This window comes from Eptatretus burgeri, chromosome 11 (assembly GCF_056783735.1).
Source record: "Eptatretus burgeri isolate ZD-2024b chromosome 11, Ebu_testis_v1, whole genome shotgun sequence".
In the NCBI taxonomy this organism is placed as follows: Eukaryota; Metazoa; Chordata; class Myxini; order Myxiniformes; family Myxinidae; genus Eptatretus; species Eptatretus burgeri.
The window spans coordinates 9,975,773-9,995,841 of record NC_140971.1 but is presented as its reverse complement, the minus strand read 5'-3'; the positions used below and the strand labels follow the sequence as shown (position 1 = coordinate 9,995,841).

Genomic DNA, 20,069 nt, shown 5'->3' with positions numbered 1-20,069 from the left:
GGAGTAGCAATCTGGGTAAAGGACAGCATTGCATCAAGAGAAAGGGGTGACATTAAGGAAGGAATAAATGTTGAGCATTCTGTATGGGTAGAGATTAGAGATTGTAGAAACAGTAAGATATTTTTATAGGGTTCTGAGTGTGAAAGAAGAGGAGGAAGGAGTACATGAAGAATTCAAGAGGGCATGTGGTGAGGGAAGAGTATTGATTATGGGGGATTTTAACTTGCCATGGATAGATTGGGTCCCACATCTGTCCTCTTTATCACTTCACTGCCTCCAACGCACTACGGAGCATTGCTCTCAATTACGGGCTATCTCTCATTCCTTGATGCCGTGGAGATTCGAGGTTGTGATTGGTTTGCTGTCAGCATTAAAATCAAAACAATAACTTCATTTTTAATCTCTATTTTGTATTTTATGTTTATTTCATCCCCACCGTTTCCTTACAGTTGGTGGTGAGCAGACGATGTGGAGTGTGTGGAAATCATTTTTGGATAACCTGGTAATTCCCAAGTGTTTTTTCTTTTCTTTTCTTCATTAAACGAGGTTAACTTATAGACTTTTCTGTTTAACACGATTTATTGATTGTAAAACTGCAATGTTTTTTTAATAGGTAAGAGAAATGAGAACATTTTATCATAAACAAACCATGAATAAAGACATGCAATTACATTTGTCAGCTTTTCCAAATACAGAATTCCCCAATAGTAGGGTGGAAATCAAAATGGAGAGCATTTGATTATATCCGAGTCATGCAAGTATGGAGTAACTTTAAGGTTGTTCATGTAAAGTTCTGCCTTGGGCCTGAGTAACAGTGATGACTCTATCTACATCACTCTATCAGACAACATGAACAAACTTTGAACCACTCAAACAAAACTCTCCCTTCCTCTTGCATGGCGATTTCAATTGTCACCGTGCAACTTGGCTGGGCGTTGGTACCTCTCTCACCAGCCATGGCACTTCAGCAAAGGAATTCTGTGACTCCGTGGGACTGACTCAATCTGTGAACTTTCCAACCTGGATTTCGACACCCTTCTGGACTTGGTGATGACTAACTTTTACACTAATGTCTCCTGCTATTCCTCTGCTCCATTTGGTTCATCTTATTATATTCTTGTGAGAGTGAACTTCTCTTTAGATATTCTCAGAGCGTCCCGACAGTGTCGACGACGAGTCTGACAATTCACTCAGGCAAACTGGCAGGGACTGCAAGCAGCCATCACATTTCAGGACTGGTCTCCTCCATCTACTGCTCCTGATATGAACTCAGCCTGGGAATTCTTCCATAGAAACCTGCTGTCTTTTATCCACAGATTCAAGCCATCTCTTCTTCAGTTATCCCCCCCCTTATTCCCACCCATGGTACACTGAAACTTGCCTTCTCTTCCTGGAAAGCAAACCAGACAGAAAGTGTGTAGAGTTGGCCTTGGACGCCATCGGCAGAGAGTGTGGAGAGCAAGGCGGGATGCCAGAATGTATCGAAAGTATGAGATATGTCCAGAGAGACGGCCCTGATCACATGTCTGACATTGAGGGCCACCATCCATTGTGGGTGAGTAGAAGTAGCATGTCCAAGGTGGAGTGACCTGGTTTGAAATTAAATTGATGATCTGAGATGAGGTTGTTGGAGAAAAGGAAGGATTTCATATCAACTGTGATGATGTATTCCATTACCTTGATGATGACTGGAAGTAAGCTAATTAGTCTGTAGTTAATGGGATCAGTTTTTGCACCTTTTTATGTAGTGCAGTGATGTTGGTGGATTTCCAAGCAGATGGAAGATGACCTATGTCAAATGACAGGGTGATAAGGGCAGAGAGAGGATGTGCAAGAGCAGCAGACCAGGATTTTAGGACACATGAGCTGACGCTGTCCGATCTAGTTGCAGAGTCAGAGTCGATGGTTGCGAGAAACTTTTCCAACCTCCTCAGGTGCAAAAGACACAGAGTCCAGGAGCAGTTGGGTATGACAGGAAAGGATGGATACTGAGGGTCAGGGTTTGAGGACTCAAGATTTGAAAGCAAACACAGAATTGAGGCATTCGGCCTTCTCACGAGCGGAGTCGTTTTTGAGATTGGGCAGATGTTTTTTGGCTCTCCTGTGAGTGGACATACATTTGGTGCGACCTTTTGGAATGATCTGAGAATGCCTCTCGTCAGATTAGCCTTCCAGGAAGAGAAGGCAAGTTGTTTGAGAGAAAACTGCCTCATCACAGGATTCAATGTACCATGGGTGGGAAGAGGCTACTGCGGAGTGAAGTCATGAACCTTTGAAAGCCATACCTTGTATTCTCAAACGTTTTCATCACTAACAACAATTAAAAACACTCAAAAATACATCGCAAAAGTATCAGATCAAGAGATCATAAAATCACCGCATTGTTCATCCTCAAAATGATGATAAATGTCATCAATTACAAAATCAGCCGAATACTGAAGCAATTGAGTTTCTTAGACAACTAAGAGTACTAAACAACCATTTAGAATATATTTTTATGCATCCGCTGACGAAGTCGCCGGTGGCATTATGTTTTCGGGTTGTCCGACCATGTGTACGTATGTACGTACTTCCATTTGGGTCCGTTTGTCTGCTTGTCTGCACAAAACTTTCGTGTGTTTCTCTGCAACCGCTTGTCAGATCAAGATTAAATTTTCACCACACGACGACTCATGCAGGATGTTTTATTGATACTTATGACGTCATAGATCACGTGGTGTCGCAGCCATGATGGAAAAACGGAAAACCTTTGGACCTCTGTATATATGAAACCACACCAAGGAAAAAATTGAAACTTGGAACACGGCAAGTACTCCTCATGAGGAATGAGATTTTTTTTATGATGTCATAGGTGCCTTCGTTATTACGTCATAATTGCATATGTAGAACGCTACTTCTGATCAATATGAAAATTTTTGATGGTCATCTTGGGATAAATCGGTCAACAGAAGAAAACTTATGATGTCTTCGGTCAAGTGTAATAGGCAGTCATATATATATATATATATATATATATATATATATATATATATATATATATATATATATATATATATATATATATATATATATATATATATATATATATATATACATACATATATATATTTTAAACCTTCAAAAAATCTTCTCTGAAATGGCTGAACAGATTGAGGAGAAACTTTACAGGTATGATTGCCTATCCATGAGGAACAAAAAGTTCCCATCATATAACATCATAGGTCACATGGTTTGACAGCCATATTGGATTTACCCTAAAACCTTTAAAAACCTTCTTCTCCAGAAGGCCTGGACAGAGCGAGGGGAAACTTCACACATATGTTCCGCAAGCCTTGGGGATACCAGGTTTTCATGAATAATTGATAGGTCACATGGTTTGGCAGCCATATTGGATTGAAGAAAAAAAAATATTTTTAATTCTTTCTCTTGAACCGCTACCTCAATCAACATGAAACTTCAAAATTATAATCTAGTGGTGATACAGAACGTACTGTATGTTTTAAATTTCAACCTGATCAGACGCACGGTCTGGCAGGCAGGGTTATTTTTTTTGATCTTGGTTATTTTTTATTTTTATTTTTATTTTTAATAAGGCTCACTTGGCTGCACCTGGATGGGTTTGAGGGTAGAGGAGTAGCAGCTGAAACCCAAATCCTATCAACATTCCTCCTGATGACTTAATCTTTGCTTGTTTGGGTTCCTTCTGAGGACTCCAATGCAGTACCTATTTTTATTTGGTCTTCCATTTGATTTGAATTTAATATTTTAAATTACAAATTTGACACCAGAAGAGTTGGCTTGCACCAAGACCTTCTCAAGACTGTGCGAGGTAGGTATTCTATGAATATCATCTTGTTTATATCAGCGATTTGGATGGTGGGGTGAAGAATAGGCTTTCAAAATTTGCAAATGACACAAAGCTTGGAGATGAGGTGGATAGCAGAGGGGGTGGTGATCAGATTCAGGAAAGTATTGATACTTGTACAGATTGGGCAAAAGATTGGCAGATGGAATTTAACCTGAGCAAGTGTAAGGTGTTGGGTATGGGAAAGAATAATGAAAATAGAGATTACAGGATGTAAGGGGTAATTTTGGAGCGTATCACACAGGAGAAGGATCTGGAGGTGGTAATAGATACGGGAGGTAAGCAGGCAGCACAGTGCCAGGTAGCTATAGGTAAAACAAATAGGGTTTTGGGTTGTATTCGGAGGGGGATCATTTATAAATCAAAAGAGGTGGTGTTAACATTACACAGGAATTTAGTGAGGGCCACATCTAGAATATTGTGTGCAGTTTTGGTCACCACAACTCAGGAAGGACATTGATGCCATAGAGAGGGATCAGCGCAGGGCTACGAGATTGATTCCGGGCCTAGCTAGACTCAGCTATGAGGAACAGCTGAAGGAGACCGGGCTTTGAAAAGAGACGCACTAGAAAGGAGGTGGTTACGAGGAGATGTGATCGAGATGTTTAAGATATTGAAAGGTAGAGATAAAATAAGTACAGATGAATTCTTCAACAGAGTAGACAATGAATATACCAGGAGCCATAGCTTGAGTTTAAAAGAAGAGGAGAATCAAGACGGTTGTAAGGTAGGGGACTTTCACTCAGAGAGTAGTTAATGCATGGAATGGTCTCCCTGGAAAGGTAGTGGCAGCAGAAATAGTAGACAAGTTAAAATTAGAATTAGATAGGTACCTGGAAGTTATGGAGATAGAGGGGTATGGGGATGTTAATAAGACTTGTAGGTAGTTTGAGTATTGATGGGTGATTGTGTGCATGTGTACGGAGTGTTATTGGTGGAAGGTCTTGTCAACGGGTGTTCCATGGTTGATGTGTTTTTTTGTTTTTTTTTTACTGAAGAACCGTCTTCACCCATGCCCCCTTCCCTGAAAATAAAGAAGAAAAAAAACTGGAAAAAAGCACACAAAAAAAAACAAAAAAAAGACCAGACATCAGGTAAGCATCATGTACCTGAGCATGTCGAAGGACCAAACCAGAGAGAGAGATAGAGATAGAGATAGATTAAATGTCTCCACCACTGGGATTTGCTTACCTGGAGTAAAAACCAAGATTCTTCCTGGCAATTACCGCAACACACGGGATGTTGTGGAGCTGAGCTGGATATGTAAAGTAATGGAGAGAAGGTAATGTTGACCAATGAGTTTCCCCGTATTTTGTCCAGAGATAGAGTCAGCAGAAGAGGTGATGGCCTGCAGGTCAGAACAATCTGCCTTCTGTCACTGCCAGGTGTGGTTGTTCACTTAAGGTACTGCCAGGTGTGGTTGTTCACTTAAGGTACTGCCAGGTGTGGTTGTTCACTTAAGATACTGCCAGGTGTGGTTGTTCACTTAAGATACTGCCAGGTGTGGTTGTTCACTTAAGGTACTGCCAGGTGTGGTTGTTCACTTAAGGTACTGCCAGGTGTGGTTGTTCACTTAAGATACTGCCAGGTGTGGTTGTTCACTTAAGGTACTGCCAGGTGTGGTTGTTCACTTAAGGTACTGCCAGGTGTGGTTGTCCTCCTTAAAGAGGAGGAATGCGGAAAAAGTTGGACGTGATCAAGTTTAGGAGAGAGTAACCTATGAGGCAAGGTCAATAAGGGAATTGGGAATGTAATTGATTACACGTGATCTGAAGTGTCGTCACAAATGAATGAACTGAACAAAGCATGGAATTCGGTTTGTATATACCCCCCACCGGCACACAATGGCTTGCTCTTTTCACGAGGTAGCTCTTCAAGGTCAGCAGCTGCGACGCAAACGAGACACCTGATTTTTCTGAAGGACAAACTCGAACATATTATCACCTCCTTCCAAGGTCGACGGAGGTTATTGTGACGTTAATCATCCCCTTGTTTGTCTGTTTTGATTTTGTTTGTCCGTTTGAGCAGGACATCTCAAAACGTTGTGGACAGATTCGGACGAAACTTGGTGGACAGTTTGTTTGGGTGTGTGTGACAAAAACCAAGGAGATTCGATTTTGTTTCAGGTCCGAATCCAGATCCAGCCTATCAGTGGCCGGTGGGATACTGTACGTTCTGATCGTGCGTTGTCTCGTGTGATTGGGGAATAAACTCAGAACAGATAAATTACAAACTTAACAACCCCTCGGCTTCATCACTAGTGTGTTTTAAAATGTCACCTTTAACTTGAGTGTGCAATTCGGTGTCCAAGTTCTCTGGCTCTTTGTTTTGGGCAATGTGTGACGGCCACGACGGTGTCGTTAGCGTCAATGCTCTGGTTGATTAATTACGTACGGTTTGTTGTCGGAGCAGTTTGTTTCCCGTTGATTGTGTAAAAATGTCCTTATTGCTTTCTCTCGGAGCTTATTTTATGTAGATCCTTACAAAGTACAAAACGCTGAAACATTCGATCGTGAAGGAAGGACGGAAGAAGGACGGTGTTCGGGAGTTCTCATGTACAGCGGGTTGTTACCGCCTGGATTGACCGAATGTGACCTCGACAAAGATGATCACGAGGACGAGGAGGAAGAAGAGGAATCGGATTGTGTTCGTGAGGATAACGAGTCACATTTGGTGAAACGAGGATCGACGAGTTTGGGAGACGATGATCAGGGATCCATCGAGCTGCCGGGATTGGACGGTTGTCCTTCTGGTGTCGAACCCAAGTTATGGAAGGTGATTCGAGCAAACACGGGAAGGGAGCTCGGTGGAGCGGGGACACCTTCACCGGCTAACCAGGTTACGTTGTGTGTCCCACTGATGGGCCGGATCTGGATTCGGACCTGAAACAAATATAATCCGCTTGTTCTTGTCACCAACCCAACCCGATCGGTCCACAACGTTTTGAAATACTGTAATCATGTCATGGCACTCTGGGCGGACCTTTCCTTTGGCACCCCCCCCCACCCCGAGGCGGACCCTTCCTTTGGCACCCCCCCCACCCTGAGGCGGACCCTTCCTTTGGCACCCCCCACCCCGAGGCGGACCCTTCCTTTGGCACCCCCCACCCCGAGGCGGACCCTTCCTTTGGCACCCCCCACCCCGAGGCGGACCCTTCCTTTGGCACCCCCCACCCCGAGGCGGACCCTTCCTTTGGCACCCCCCACCCCGAGGTGGACCCTTCCTTTGGCACTCCCCACCCCTCTCCGAGGCAGACCCTTCCTTTGGCACCCCCTCCCGAGGCGGACCCTTCCTTTGGCACTCCCCCCTCTCCGAGGCAGACCCTTCCTTTGGCACCCCCACCCCGAGGCGGACCCTTCCTTTGGCACCCCCCACCCCTAGGCGGACCCTTCCTTTGGCACCCCCCCCCCACCCCTAGGCAGACCCTTCCTTTGGCACTCCCCCCTCACCCCGAGGCGGACCCTTCCTTTGACACTCCCCCCACCCCGAGGCGGACCCTTCCTTTGACACTCCCCCCCACCCCGAGGCAGACCCTTCCTTTGGCACCCCCCACCCCGAGGCGGACCCTTCCTTTGGCACTCCCCCTCTCCGAGGCAGACCCTTCCTTTGGCACCCCCACCCCGAGGCGGACCCTTCCTTTGGCACCCCCCCTCCCCACCACCAATAGGTGGACCCTTCCTTTGGCACCCCCCCCCCTGAGGCAGACCCTCCCTTTGGTACCCCCTCCCTCCCCTCTTGAGCTTTCTTGAAAGTAAGGTAGTATTCTAAACATTTATGACAGATATGACTACAAGCCGGTAGGCGACATGGCTGCTCGCTCCATATGGAAAGCTGGCCGACGCGACTAGCCGATATTCATGTACATGTTATCAATCAATTTAGCACAATAAATATGATTATCACAGCCCTCTTAGTTTGCGCCCAGAAACCCGCCTTGTGAAATTTCAGGCATGTTTCCAAAGAGACTCTAACAAATGGCAGCCCTGGTAATTCCATTTATCAATTCGCTAAAGATTTTATTTTTTATATGATGCTGTAAGACATTCTCCTTGGGCACAAAAAAACAGGTCCCCCGGAGGTTCAGTTTCGGAGGTATTGATTTTTTTTGTGCAGTCTACAATAAGTGTATGATGTACGATAAAAGTATTTTAGATGTTGCTAAGCAACGGAGGTGTGCATAGCAACCATTAATTTTTGTGTACATGCTCGCCACATTGTACACATTTCACCCAAGTTTCATCAAAATCAGACTCTTTCTCTTCGAGATATTCACAATTAACCGTTTCTGAAATGTTTGACATGTACTTGCCCAAAACCTATCTCCTCCTACAAATATTTTTTGTTAGGGCTGCAAATTGGCATGAAGGGAGCTAGATAGATTGCGCACAGAACTCTAAGCTTCGATTTTTTTTATTTAATTTTGATTTTTTTTTTCGATTTTGACCACTTTAAAGGGCCGTTGCTATGCCGTTGCTAGGGCCCGGGGTCCCATATTCGAAAGCACACGATTCCCAGAAATGTTGGTCCTACCTACCAAATTTCATGTCCCGAATAAGGGTGCTCTAAGAGCAGCCAATGTATTAATAATGTGAGAAGGACCTACGTGTTGAGTGCACATTTACAATCACGATTTCTTAAAACCACAACAATATCAGAATGTCACTTGCAATTATAACCATCATTATCTCATCTTGATTGCCAGCCAGACAGAGTAAAAATACAAGGTCCATCTAAAATAACAGGACTGACTTTACAGAAATTTTATTCCAAAAAAAAAAAATTGAAATCACAGCTTGTCCCCTTCAAAATAGTTTCCCTCCAGTCTCACACACTTGTCCATCCTCTTCTTCCACGCTTCGATGCATCCCCGGAAGGCTTCTTCTGGAATCCTCCAGAGCTCCGTCGTCACGACCCTTTTGATGGCCTCCACATCAGGAAATTGGGTCCCCTTGATCACCCCCTTGAGCTTGGGGAAAAGGAAAAAAATCACAAGGGGCCAAGTCTGGCAAATACAGGGGTTGCTCCAGATTTGGCACGTTCCTCTCCGCTAGAAAATGTCAGATGCTCAGGGCACTGTGAGCAGGGGCATTGTCATGGTGGAGCACCCAGGCATTGTTCTCCCACAGATCCCTCCTCTTGTCCCGGACTGATCTCATGAGGCGCCGGAGGATCTCCTTGTACACGTATTGATTCACTGTTTGACCCTGTGGTAGAAACTCGAAGTGGACGACGCCCTTGATGTCAAAAAACACGATGAGCATCACCTCGACCTTCGACTTTGACATCCTTGCTTTCTTTGGTCTTGGTGATGCCGGACTTTACCACTGACGACTCTGCCGTTTGGTCTCGGGATCGTATTCGAATATGTACTGTACTGAAATGGGAGATACTTAGCAGGCAGACACGAGCGGGGGAACAGTCGAGCCGGGCTGTGTTGCACAAGCGTGAGCGCGGGCGTACTGTGCCCGCGGCTCTCCTTTATTCCGTATGCACACGCACAAGCCGCGTTCGACTCCAGCATTCCTACGACGCCTCAGGCGGCGCGCACACCTTATATCCCTTGCAGATACGATGACCACTCCGACCACTCCCACACCACCATGCCCTTCCCCGCAGGCCCGCAGACTCCACCACACTCCTCCCCCCTAAAACTATGATTATTAAATGATCAGCATTATAAGAAGCATAGACAACACGAAGAACTTCGGTATAATAATCATGCAAATAAAATGAAAACAGCGAAGTATAACAGCACATCACATATAATGCGTGGAAGCGAGCTACCGGAGAAGCACAGCAGCACTACACAGCGAAAACGCCCCCAGGCAGACTTGAAACAGATAAACCTTTCGAGGCCGGACCCCCGTTGTCTGGAACCCGCGGCGCCACCGCCAGACCCAACCGACCTTGGTGGGGGCGCTGAACAGCACCCTTGGCTGGAAGCAACAAACACTCCCCAACCCCCACGCACCATAATCAGTTGAGATTCCACCGCATGGCCAAAACGGCCTTGAGCGCACCCAGAGAGCCACGCCCCAGGCGCCAGACACGTCTGACCTCGCTGAAAGCAGAGGTGGGGGTAACGCCGACCAGCGCACGAGTCCCAGCTCCGAGTCTATCTCCGAGACCCACACGGCAGTTAGACAGTAGTAATTCCATTTAAACCACACTTCAACCATAAGCTCGTTATAAATCAATAGGAATAACATTTGAACCATTGCAAATTCATTTTTCCGTACAGCGCGCTTTTTTGATAAAATCCCAGCACATGACAAAGCAATTACCTGCGGCCTGGGGCAACTGGAGGCCAATAAACCTTCTTTATTCGCCCCCACATCACATTGATCATAACACCAACTCCATTGACTGATCCCCGCCAAATCCACTTTCACACGAGAACTGCTGGCATTTATTTCAACAACGTTAAACCGGAAGGAAGTCGAGCAAGGAAAAACATATATGCCCTGAACAACAACCCACAACCCACATCACGAGTCCGTTTCTTGGTTGTCGACTTGATGTTGCGACTCGCGACTCCCTTTAACGCCATGGGCTCACCGCCACCTGTTGAAGCTGCCTGAACAACACTGACGCGCATCGCCTCACGAACCCTGCCGAAGCACGGGAACTCATCGCGAACGAAGCGCGGGAACTCATCGCGAGAGCTGATACGGCTCTCGCCGCTCCTGGAGCGCACATCACCGCCGCAGGCAGCAACGAACGGTCGCTCCCGCTGCATCGACACGGCCGCCGCCGCCAGAGCCTCACCCTCGGTACTCGACGAAGGTCTCGAAGAGAGCACTGGCACATCTGGAGGTACGAACCGGAACCCGTTCCGACCCAAAAGGGTCCGGCTCGCCGGGTCCGGCTCCTGCTCCGGCTCGCCGGCATCGTCATGCCCCGGCTGCAGGCTGATCTCCAGGTCACTGGGGTCCTGCTGCGGTGCCCCTTCGCTCCCGGTGCGACCGTGCTGCGGTGCCCCTTCGCTCCCGGTGCGACCGTGCTGCGGTGCGCGCCCTCGTCCCGCACCGCTAGGCGCGCGAGCACCCTGCGGCACTTGTGCCATCGCGCGGACTCCGGGCTGCGCGACCTGCGGCACTTGCGCGGTCACCGCGTGGCCCTCGGGATTAGCCGCCATGCTCCAGCTGGAGCTACTCATTACGTCCTGGCTAGCAATGGCGTGGACATCCGTGAGTGTCTGCTCGACAGATGAAGCAGTCGCGACCGCCAAGTCGAATGTGATGTCGGTCAACCGTAGGATGGCTGCTCGCAGACCAGAAATAAAACGATCTCTGAACCGTGCCGGACGCTCCTCTGTCGTGAATTCGCACGGCACAGCCGAATGCGATGCGCGGCCAGCACGAGTGGACTCAATTCGACACCCGATCCGTGCCTCGCTCACTCCCCCCCCCCCTGCCACTGATCTTGTCATCTCCGGATCAATTGCAAGCAGGTTTCGACCCGGGATGGAAGGATCGCCTCACACACCGCCATCTATGACCGTAACAATGGGCGATGACCCTCGGCCCACACACCGTAGACGACCTCGAGAGCTCAGACCGCCGTCCGAGTGATTGCATTGCCACGCTCGCCCACGACCCGCGCCGCAGACCGTGCGCATGGCCGTGCGTGCCTGGCCCATCGCGATGACCCCTAGACCATCTGCTGTGCCCTGACCATCAAGACCTCGGACATTCTCCAGAGCTTGCGCGACGTCCCACGCCGCGTTCGAGCCGAAACGCGTGTCCTCGACAAAACGAACAGGAAAATGAACCAAACGAACGAACGTTGCCCATTCGACGTGGCCGAAGTCTATTCCGACGAAGGCGGGCACGCGTACGTTTGCCGTGCACCGACCCTCTGCCATGTTCGCGCTGGCGAGACCTTTGGCTCCGTAGCTTGGAACCGCATGGGTCATTTGCCGCCCTTACACACGCCGATCCGAAGATCCTCGTTCGCCAACTGTACTGTACTGAAATGGGAGATACTTAGCAGGCAAACACGAGCGGGGGAACAGTCGAGCCGGGCTGTGTTGCACAAGTGTGAGCGCGGGCGTACTGTGCCCGCGGCTCTCCTTTATTCCGTATGCACACGCACAAGCCACGTTCGACTCCAGCATTCCTACGACGCCTCAGGTGGCGCGCACACCTTGTATCCCTTGCAGATACGATGACCACTCCGACCACTCCCACACCACCATGCCCTTCCCCGCAGGCCCGCAGACTCCACCACAGAATATCCACGATTCATCGCCAGTAATAGTTCTCCCGAACAGGTCTGGATCGTCCTCGAGGCGCTCGATAATGTCTTGACAGACACTGACTCTTTGCTGTTTCTGTTGCTCGGACAACAGCTTGGGGACCATCTTTGCACACACCTTGCGCATTTTGAGATTTTCAGTGATGATGCTCCAGACAGTGTCGTTGTTGATGGAAAGTTCCTCAGCAATCGTTCGCACCGTGAGTCGACGATCTGCGTGCACCATCTGCTTAACACGCTCCATGTTGTCCGCCGTTCTGCTCGTTGAAGGTCTTCCAGACAGTGGATCATCTTCAACCTCCTCCCGTCCCTCTTTGAACCTCTTGTGCCATTCAAGTGAACGTGACATCGTTTCTTCCCCGTAGACTTGATGCAGTGCAGCATTCTGAAGGATTCGGAAGGTGTTTTGCCAAGCTTGGCAAGAAACTTCAGATTGGCTCTCTGCTCACGATGCATAGCGCGACGACTCAAACTAGACAACGTGTAAAGCACGACCTGTGAAAAATCACACAATGAGCGCAGTCAACCATCACCAATCATATATATATATATATATATATATATATATATATATATATATATATATATATATATATATATATATATATATATATATATATATATATATATATATATATATATATATATATATATATATATATATATATATATATATGTTGCGAAAGACTGTGACGCAACCCGTTCATCCAAGTTGTGTAAGTGGAGCACACAGCAGGCTCAGTCCCGTTACTTTTTAAACGGACGTCGTATTATCTTCCTCCTCTCTGCACATGCGCGATCGGAACAAATTCAGCGGTTCATTTTCCAATTCACGTTCAAAATATAACATTCAATTTAAACAAGTTGCTTCTCGATCATAAACTAATGTTTATAGATGGATAGACAGACATGAACCAATTGCTTAATCCCGCTTCTTGTTTCACGTGCTCAGGGTAAAAATGAAAAAAGGTATTTGTCCGCTGCGTGGACATAAACGTGCATCAACGCAGCGTCTGTACACCATAAAAACACAAAAATACCAGCACAAGATACACCACTCGATGCACCACACGATACACCACTCGGTATACACCACTCGGTATACACCACGCAAACCAAGTCCTGGTGAGGTTTTGTAATCTCTCATTTCTCTTGAGCTTGTTTATTAGGCCTTTGTGGATGTTCTCTCCCACGTTCGGGTCCAGATTCTGATATTTCACACTGACTCGTGTTTCTTCTTCACTTCATCAGAAATTTGAGGAGTTGCAGCAGAGGAATCAAAACATCTCCAGTGCTTGGTCCAGACGCCAAGCACTGGACCTTAAGAGGAGGAGGAGGAGGAAGAAGAGGATAACAAAGTGTAAGGGCCCAGGTGTTTTGCTTTGGTTGTTTTGTTGTAAATTGTTTCCGTAATCGGTTATAATGGTTGAACCTTTCCGAGCATGAGAGGGTCTCGTTGGACCACTTATCACCATTATAGTCACGTGTGAGGTTTAAACAGCAAATCAACATCGGAAAGTGTGGTAAATATAATATAAAGTTCCTTTCCTGCCGCAGCCGATCTCGTCTTGTCTTATGGGGATGATGGTGAGGTCCAGGGCGAGAGCAAGACTCAGCAGGAGATGGAAGATGATCACGGGACACCTGGTGCAGATGCCAAAGGGTGATGTACTTCTCTTTTCTCCATTGTCGTTTTCACCCATTGGGTCGATCTGTCCCTGCTTTAATACCCCAAACCTGTGGCTTTGACCAACGGTCGATCTCTGTCCACCATCCCGCCACAGGTCGGATTACGACCATCGATGGAATGAGCTGCGGCAGTTCTTCCACGCAAATCGGAACCTCGATCGCCCTGCATGTAACCGACCGCTTCCTCCGGTCAGTCAGGTCACCGATGACCTCCTGTGTGTTTTCAGGTCTTGACTAGTGATAAACGGGTGGTTCAGGTGATTTGAACGTTTCTCTACTTGGCTGGTTGGTACAGGGGAAGCTGGAGAAGAACATGGAAAGGGCTGTGGTTGCTGGAGATGTGGACAAGGCGCAGGAACTGAGCGACCAGTTGGCAACGCGTCAGGTAAACGAATACAGCATCCTGAAAAAAAAAGATAAATGTGGTAATTACAGGTTATTTAGTGTGGTTATATATGGGTTAATTATCCATGGGGTTCAGAGGGTTTTGGGTGGTACTTCCTTTTCATCTGTTGAACACTAAATTTCCTATCAGGCATCAATAATGACCAGTAGGAAAAGACCAGATTTTGGAAGGCAGATTACTCCCTCACTGAAGGTCATTAATAAACCACCTGATAATCCATTCATGTGTTAATTGTCCTCAGAATGAGGTTTAAATCCCAATCTTTAATCCCACCCACTTCACCTGTTTTGGTACCCACAACCTTTGGGATGGTCTTCACCACTGGGCGAGCACAGGATGCAAGTTTGGATAAAGATTTTATTGACGGGTATTATTGTTTTGATTTGTTTTGTTTTTTTTCTTGCATTTTCCTTCCTCACCTTGATCCAGTTTGGGGTGATGGTGGCTCGGGCTGTGGACTGTCGGACCTTTGTGAAAGAGCAGCAAAGTGTGGCCAAGGCACCGGCACAGAGACAAAGGAGGTCCAGGCTCGCCTGGGGGTGAGATCCCCGGGAGGGAAGATGTTCCACGCGGAGACAGAAATGTCACGACGTGATAAGACCTCAAATGGAATGAACATCACATTTATAACTAGCGGGGCATTCAGTAAAGTGCATACCTGCGCTTTGCAATGCCTGGTCTAGTAGAACGTATCGGGCCCAATAATTTTTTGAAATATCATGCTGTATATTGTTTCTGATCCCATCTCACAATAGTGAAGAATAACTTTGAAGATTAAAAAAAAAAAAAAATTCTAGTATCCAGATCCAGCTCGGATCTTCACCACAATCGAATCGGTTCGTCCTCGTCACACACCCAACTTGCCCACCAAATTTCATCGGAATCAGTCCATAACGTTTTGAGAGATCCTGTACACAAACAAACAGACGGATGAGGGTGTACACATAACCTCCTTTCACCTTTGGTGGCAGAGGTAAATAACCTGTGATTGGAGTGAGATTTAAAGATGTGTCTTGGATGTGATTGGTTGGTTCATTTGGTTTCTGAAAAAGAGGGTTTGGGGATGTTGGAAGGTGATGGTGAGGTTAACCCTGTAAGCTGGACAGAAGTAAATCACCCTCCCCCTCCCACAATTTTGGCATTTCCATCCATCCATCCATCAGGATCATACTCTGTGCAGAGCATTGGTGCTGCCAAAGCAGTCTCCTTGACTATTGGGCACAATCCTGGACGGGTCGCCAGTTGCCACTCCGACACAGGATACCAGCAAGCTGGCACTCATTTTGCCGACCTTGGAAGGATGACAGGCAGAGTCAACCCCACCTGGTATTAATTCAACAGCCGAGTGTGATTTGAACTCAGGATCCCGGGATCCCAAGCCCACCACCCTCACCATTAAGCAAACACCAGGCATATTTTGGTGTTTGATCTCCTGTAATGTTGAATAACATCTGTGGTTCTATCCCCCATTGCATTCTGATGCAAGACTTCAATGTTTATTCTGGTAAAATAGGTGTGAGGCACCATTTTGATAATAAATCTGTTCCATGTTTTATTAACATTTGGATCCAGAACAAAAGCAATCAGCTTTTACGTCACGTTTAGCTGCCATATTGATTCCTCTATGGGAAACGGTAGATAAATAATTAAACATTTGTCAGGATCTGCCTTCTTCACTGGAAAAGCTGTTTAACCACACCTCCTGGGAGGGGCAGTTTGTTTGTTTGTGTTTCAGGAACTAACTCGATGAATGGCTGGACTTTGTCCTCGAACCACACACACCCCTCCCGTAAACACCCTGTGAAATGATTAAATAAAGGGTTATCCGATGAAAGGACCGAAAGAAAACAACAACTGGAGGAAAGCGAATTTTAAGTCGATACAACTTGCTTGTCGTAAAATTTATTCCAGAATTTTAATCATTTTTGTGTTTTGTTTAAACAATTTGAACTCTCTCCACCTGAACCCCAACCCTATTGTTGTCTTCCCCTCCTCCAATCAGTTTTGAAGCCAAAAAACGATGGGAAACGAAGAGCAACATGGGCTACATGTGATGATGAGGTTGAGGAGGCTTCCTTCAGTGGGATGTGTGGCCCATGCTCATGTGGTGTCGGTTGTCTTCGGTTTCAGTAGAAGTGAACATAGATCTCGCAAGGGTGTTGTTCATCAGCAATTATCTCAGGAGGTAAATGTCATGATGATGTAAATTTAATTAAATTAATGTGTTATCGCTCGGGCACGCAGAGAAAACGTGATGTGATTGGGATAATTGAACAAGCCTGGCCTCCCTGGGCCGATGTGGATGTCACGTGTGATTACAAAGGGATTTGAACCTTCTTCACGTGTTTTATTCTTCTGATGAATATTTGCTCGAAAGATGTCACGTTTTTTCCATTCCTTTCATCATTTGATGGAGGAAGAAGCGAGCTGTTTATCATCCATTCTCACCTGGAGAAGTGTTAACTTCCTGCCAAGTAGGCAACGGTGGACTGGTGCCCACCTCCACACCCATCCCAAGAGGTGTGGGTGAGCAAACATAACATTCATTTACAATTGATCGCCTGTATGAGGGAGATGGAATGTAGTTATATCACAAAGTACATCGGCCCTTGAATGAACATTCACTTGGGTGTCCCATCTGCTTGCATTAGTTGGTAGTCGTTCCAGTCTTCAGCGAAGAGTAGGTGAGTTATCACCAGCATCTCAACTGTAGTTAATATCAGACCTCGCCGGAGGGTTCATGAAAGTCGGCACAAAATCGTTACCCAGCCGACCCCACACGAAGGTGAGAAGGATTTAGACGAGGAAAGTAGTGGTAGAGTTGTAGATAAGGGGGATTGAAGATGATTGTGAAACCCAACTTTGATAAAAAAAAAACCAGTAGTCAGCAGCAATTCTGACACACAACAACCTCACACCCCTTCCTATACACTCCTAACTCTCACTCCCCTCTGTTACACACCCTCATATACTCCTCCCTTACACACCACTTCCTATACACTCCTAACTCTCACACCCCTCTCTTACACACTCTCCTTTACACTCCCCTCTGTTACACACCCTCACTCATACACCCTTCCCTTACACACCCCTTCCTTACACTTCCCTCGGTTATACACATTCACTCATACACCCCTCCCTTACACATCCTCACTCATGCACCCCTCCGTTACACACCTTCACTCGTACACACTTCCCTTACACACCCTTTCCTTTCACTTCACTCCATTACACACCTTCACTGACACCCCCCCCTTATACATCCTCACTCATGCACCCCTCCCTTACACACCTCTCCATTACATACCCCTCCATTACACACCCTTCCTTACACATCCTCACTCATACACCTCTCCCTTAGGTACCCTTCCCTTAAACACCTCTCCCTTAGATACCCCTCCCTTCCACACCCCTCCCTTAGATACTCCTCCCTTATGCACCCTCTCTCACACTCCCCTCCCTCACATTCCCCTCCCTTACACACCCTCCCTCACACTCCCTCCCTTACACACCCTCCCTCACATTCCCCTCCCTTACACACCCTCCCTTACATACCCCCCATTACACACCCCTCCCTTACATACCCCCCTTACACACCCCCCTTACACACCCCTCCCTTACACACCCCTCCCTCACACCATGCCAACCCCCAAATCCAAGGTTTTTTCTGGTGATGTGTTTCCTCTTTCTCTTGAACATTTCCCTTCATTGCGATGAAAACCTCATGTAATAAACCGGATTTATTTAACTTGATTGAATTAAACAATTTTCTCGGCTGAGTCTTTGTTTACGTTATTTTCTGCAATTATTTCACATCCAAAATGATCCTTCTTGGTTCAAACTTTTTTTGGGGTCAGATCTTATTGTGAAGATTTATCAACTCACCCAGTGGATTCATCCACTCACTGTGCCATCACTTACTTGGGGTCAGATCTTATTGTGAAGATTTATCAACTCACCCAGTGGATTCATCCACTCACTGAGCCATCACTAACTTGAGGTCAGATCTTCTTGTGAAGATTTATCCACTCACTGTGCCATCACTAACTTGGGGTCAGATCTTCTTGTGAAGATTTATCCACTCACTGTGCCATCACTAACTTGGGGTCAGATCTTCTTGTGAAGATTTATCCACTCACTGAGCCATCACTAACTTGGGGTCAGATCTTCTTGTGAAGATTTATCCACTCACTGTGCCATCACTAACTTGGGGTCAGATCTTCTTGTGAAGATTTATCCACTCACTGAGCCATCACTAACTTGGGGTCAGATCTTATTGTGAAGATTTATCCACTCACCCAGTGGATTCATCCACTCACTGTGCCATCACTAACTTGGGGTCAGATCTTCTTGTGAAGATTTATCCACTCACTGTGCCATCACTAACTTGGGGTCAGATCTTATTGTGAAGATTTATCCACTCACCCAGTGGATTTATCCACTCACTGAGCCATCACTAACTTGGGGTCAGATCTTCTTGTGAAGATTTATCCACTCACTGTGCCATCACTAACTTGGGGTCAGATCTTCTTGTGAAGATTTATCCACTCACTGTGCCATCACTAACTTGGGGTCAGATCTTATTGTGAAGATTTATCCACTCACTGTGCCATCACTAACTTGGGGTCAGATCTTATTGTGAAGATTTATCCACTCACTGAGCCATCACTAACTTGAGGTCAGATCTTCTTGTGAAGATTTATCCACTCACTGTGCCATCACTAACTTGGGGTCAGATCTTCTTGTGAAGATTTATCCACTCACTGTGCCATCACTAACTTGGGGTCAGATCTTCTTGTGAAGATTTATCCACTCACTGAGCCATCACTAACTTGGGGTCAGATCTTCTTGTGAAGATTTATCCACTCACTGTGCCATCACTAACTTGGGGTCAGATCTTCTTGTGAAGATTTATCCACTCACTGAGCCATCACTAACTTGGGGTCAGATCTTATTGTGAAGATTTATCCACTCACCCAGTGGATTCATCCACTCACTGTGCCATCACTAACTTGGGGTCAGATCTTCTTGTGAAGATTTATCCACTCACTGTGCCATCACTAACTTGGGGTCAGATCTTATTGTGAAGATTTATCCACTCACCCAGTGGATTCATCCACTCACTGTGCCATCACTAACTTGGGGTCAGATCTTCTTGTGAAGATTTATCCACTCACTATGCCATGACTAACTTGGGGTCAGATCTTCTTGTGAAGATTTATCAACCCACCCAGTGGATTCATTCACTCACTGTGCCATCCCTAACAGGAGAGGGAGGTGAATAAATCTTTGAGGCCACAACACAACATTGCCATTGCTTTTCCAGAAGAGTTAGGAACGTGCGATCGCTAATTCCAGTACAGTTCACAGTTGTATTCAAGAAGTCTGAACAATGAGTACTGATTGTGTGATTTTGTAATCCGTAACTCGTCGCAGTTTTTGTGAAAGTATTTCGTACGGTTTATATGAACCCCGGTGGTGTAGTTCGCGGCAGCGTCCTGAGGAAATGAGAGTCATCTTGGAACCAGATTAATTAAATAATTGCTCCGTTCGTGCGAGCGAGGAATTGTAGGTTTTGTGCAAAGCGCACGAAGGTGTTCGTGTTGGTATTTCGTGTTTGTGTACACACTATATAAGTCGCCGTGAGGGAGGAAAACAACAATCTCGATCGGAGTCACGAGCGTGACGATCGGGCGTGGTGACGTCACGTGGAGTGATCGCGATGGACGTGCCGGTCGTGCTGAGGCGGCTTAAGATGTTTTCCTTTTTCGGATTGGTTTTGCTGGTTTCCCGGATCAGCGGCTCGGCTGTGCGACAGGTAATGGAGGGCAACCCGAGCACGCGGTTCAG

General features: G+C 46.6%; 2 protein-coding genes across 7 annotated transcripts in view; both read left to right on the top strand.

The window, feature by feature from the left end:
• Nucleotides 1-17,998, top strand: part of FAM204A (family with sequence similarity 204 member A) — a 37,566-nt gene extending 19,568 nt beyond the window's left edge. For 4 of the 6 annotated variants that reach the window (XM_085845175.1, XM_085845174.1, XM_085845176.1 and 1 more), the window contains 7 exons: nucleotides 450-502; nucleotides 13,376-13,484; nucleotides 13,682-13,787; nucleotides 13,909-14,002; nucleotides 14,109-14,198; nucleotides 14,649-14,758; nucleotides 16,222-17,998. In XM_085845175.1, the coding sequence (XP_085701301.1) occupies nucleotides 450-502; nucleotides 13,376-13,484; nucleotides 13,682-13,787; nucleotides 13,909-14,002; nucleotides 14,109-14,198; nucleotides 14,649-14,758; nucleotides 16,222-16,273 (614 nt within the window). In that variant the 3' untranslated portion in view covers nucleotides 16,274-17,998. Of the gene's footprint in view, nucleotides 1-449; nucleotides 503-6,250; nucleotides 6,704-13,375; nucleotides 13,485-13,681; nucleotides 13,788-13,908; nucleotides 14,003-14,108; nucleotides 14,199-14,648; nucleotides 14,759-16,221 lie in introns of those variants that run through there. The other 2 variants (XM_085845172.1, XM_085845173.1) reach the window with 2 other exon arrangements.
• Nucleotides 17,999-19,864: 1,866 nt separating this feature from the next.
• The window catches only part of NPC1 (NPC intracellular cholesterol transporter 1), a 50,789-nt gene continuing 50,584 nt past the window's right edge, over nucleotides 19,865-20,069 (top strand). Inside the window, exon 1 of the mRNA XM_085845170.1 lies at nucleotides 19,865-20,037. Within this exon, the coding sequence (XP_085701296.1) occupies nucleotides 19,942-20,037 (96 nt within the window). The 5' untranslated portion in view covers nucleotides 19,865-19,941. The remainder of the gene's footprint in view (nucleotides 20,038-20,069) is intronic.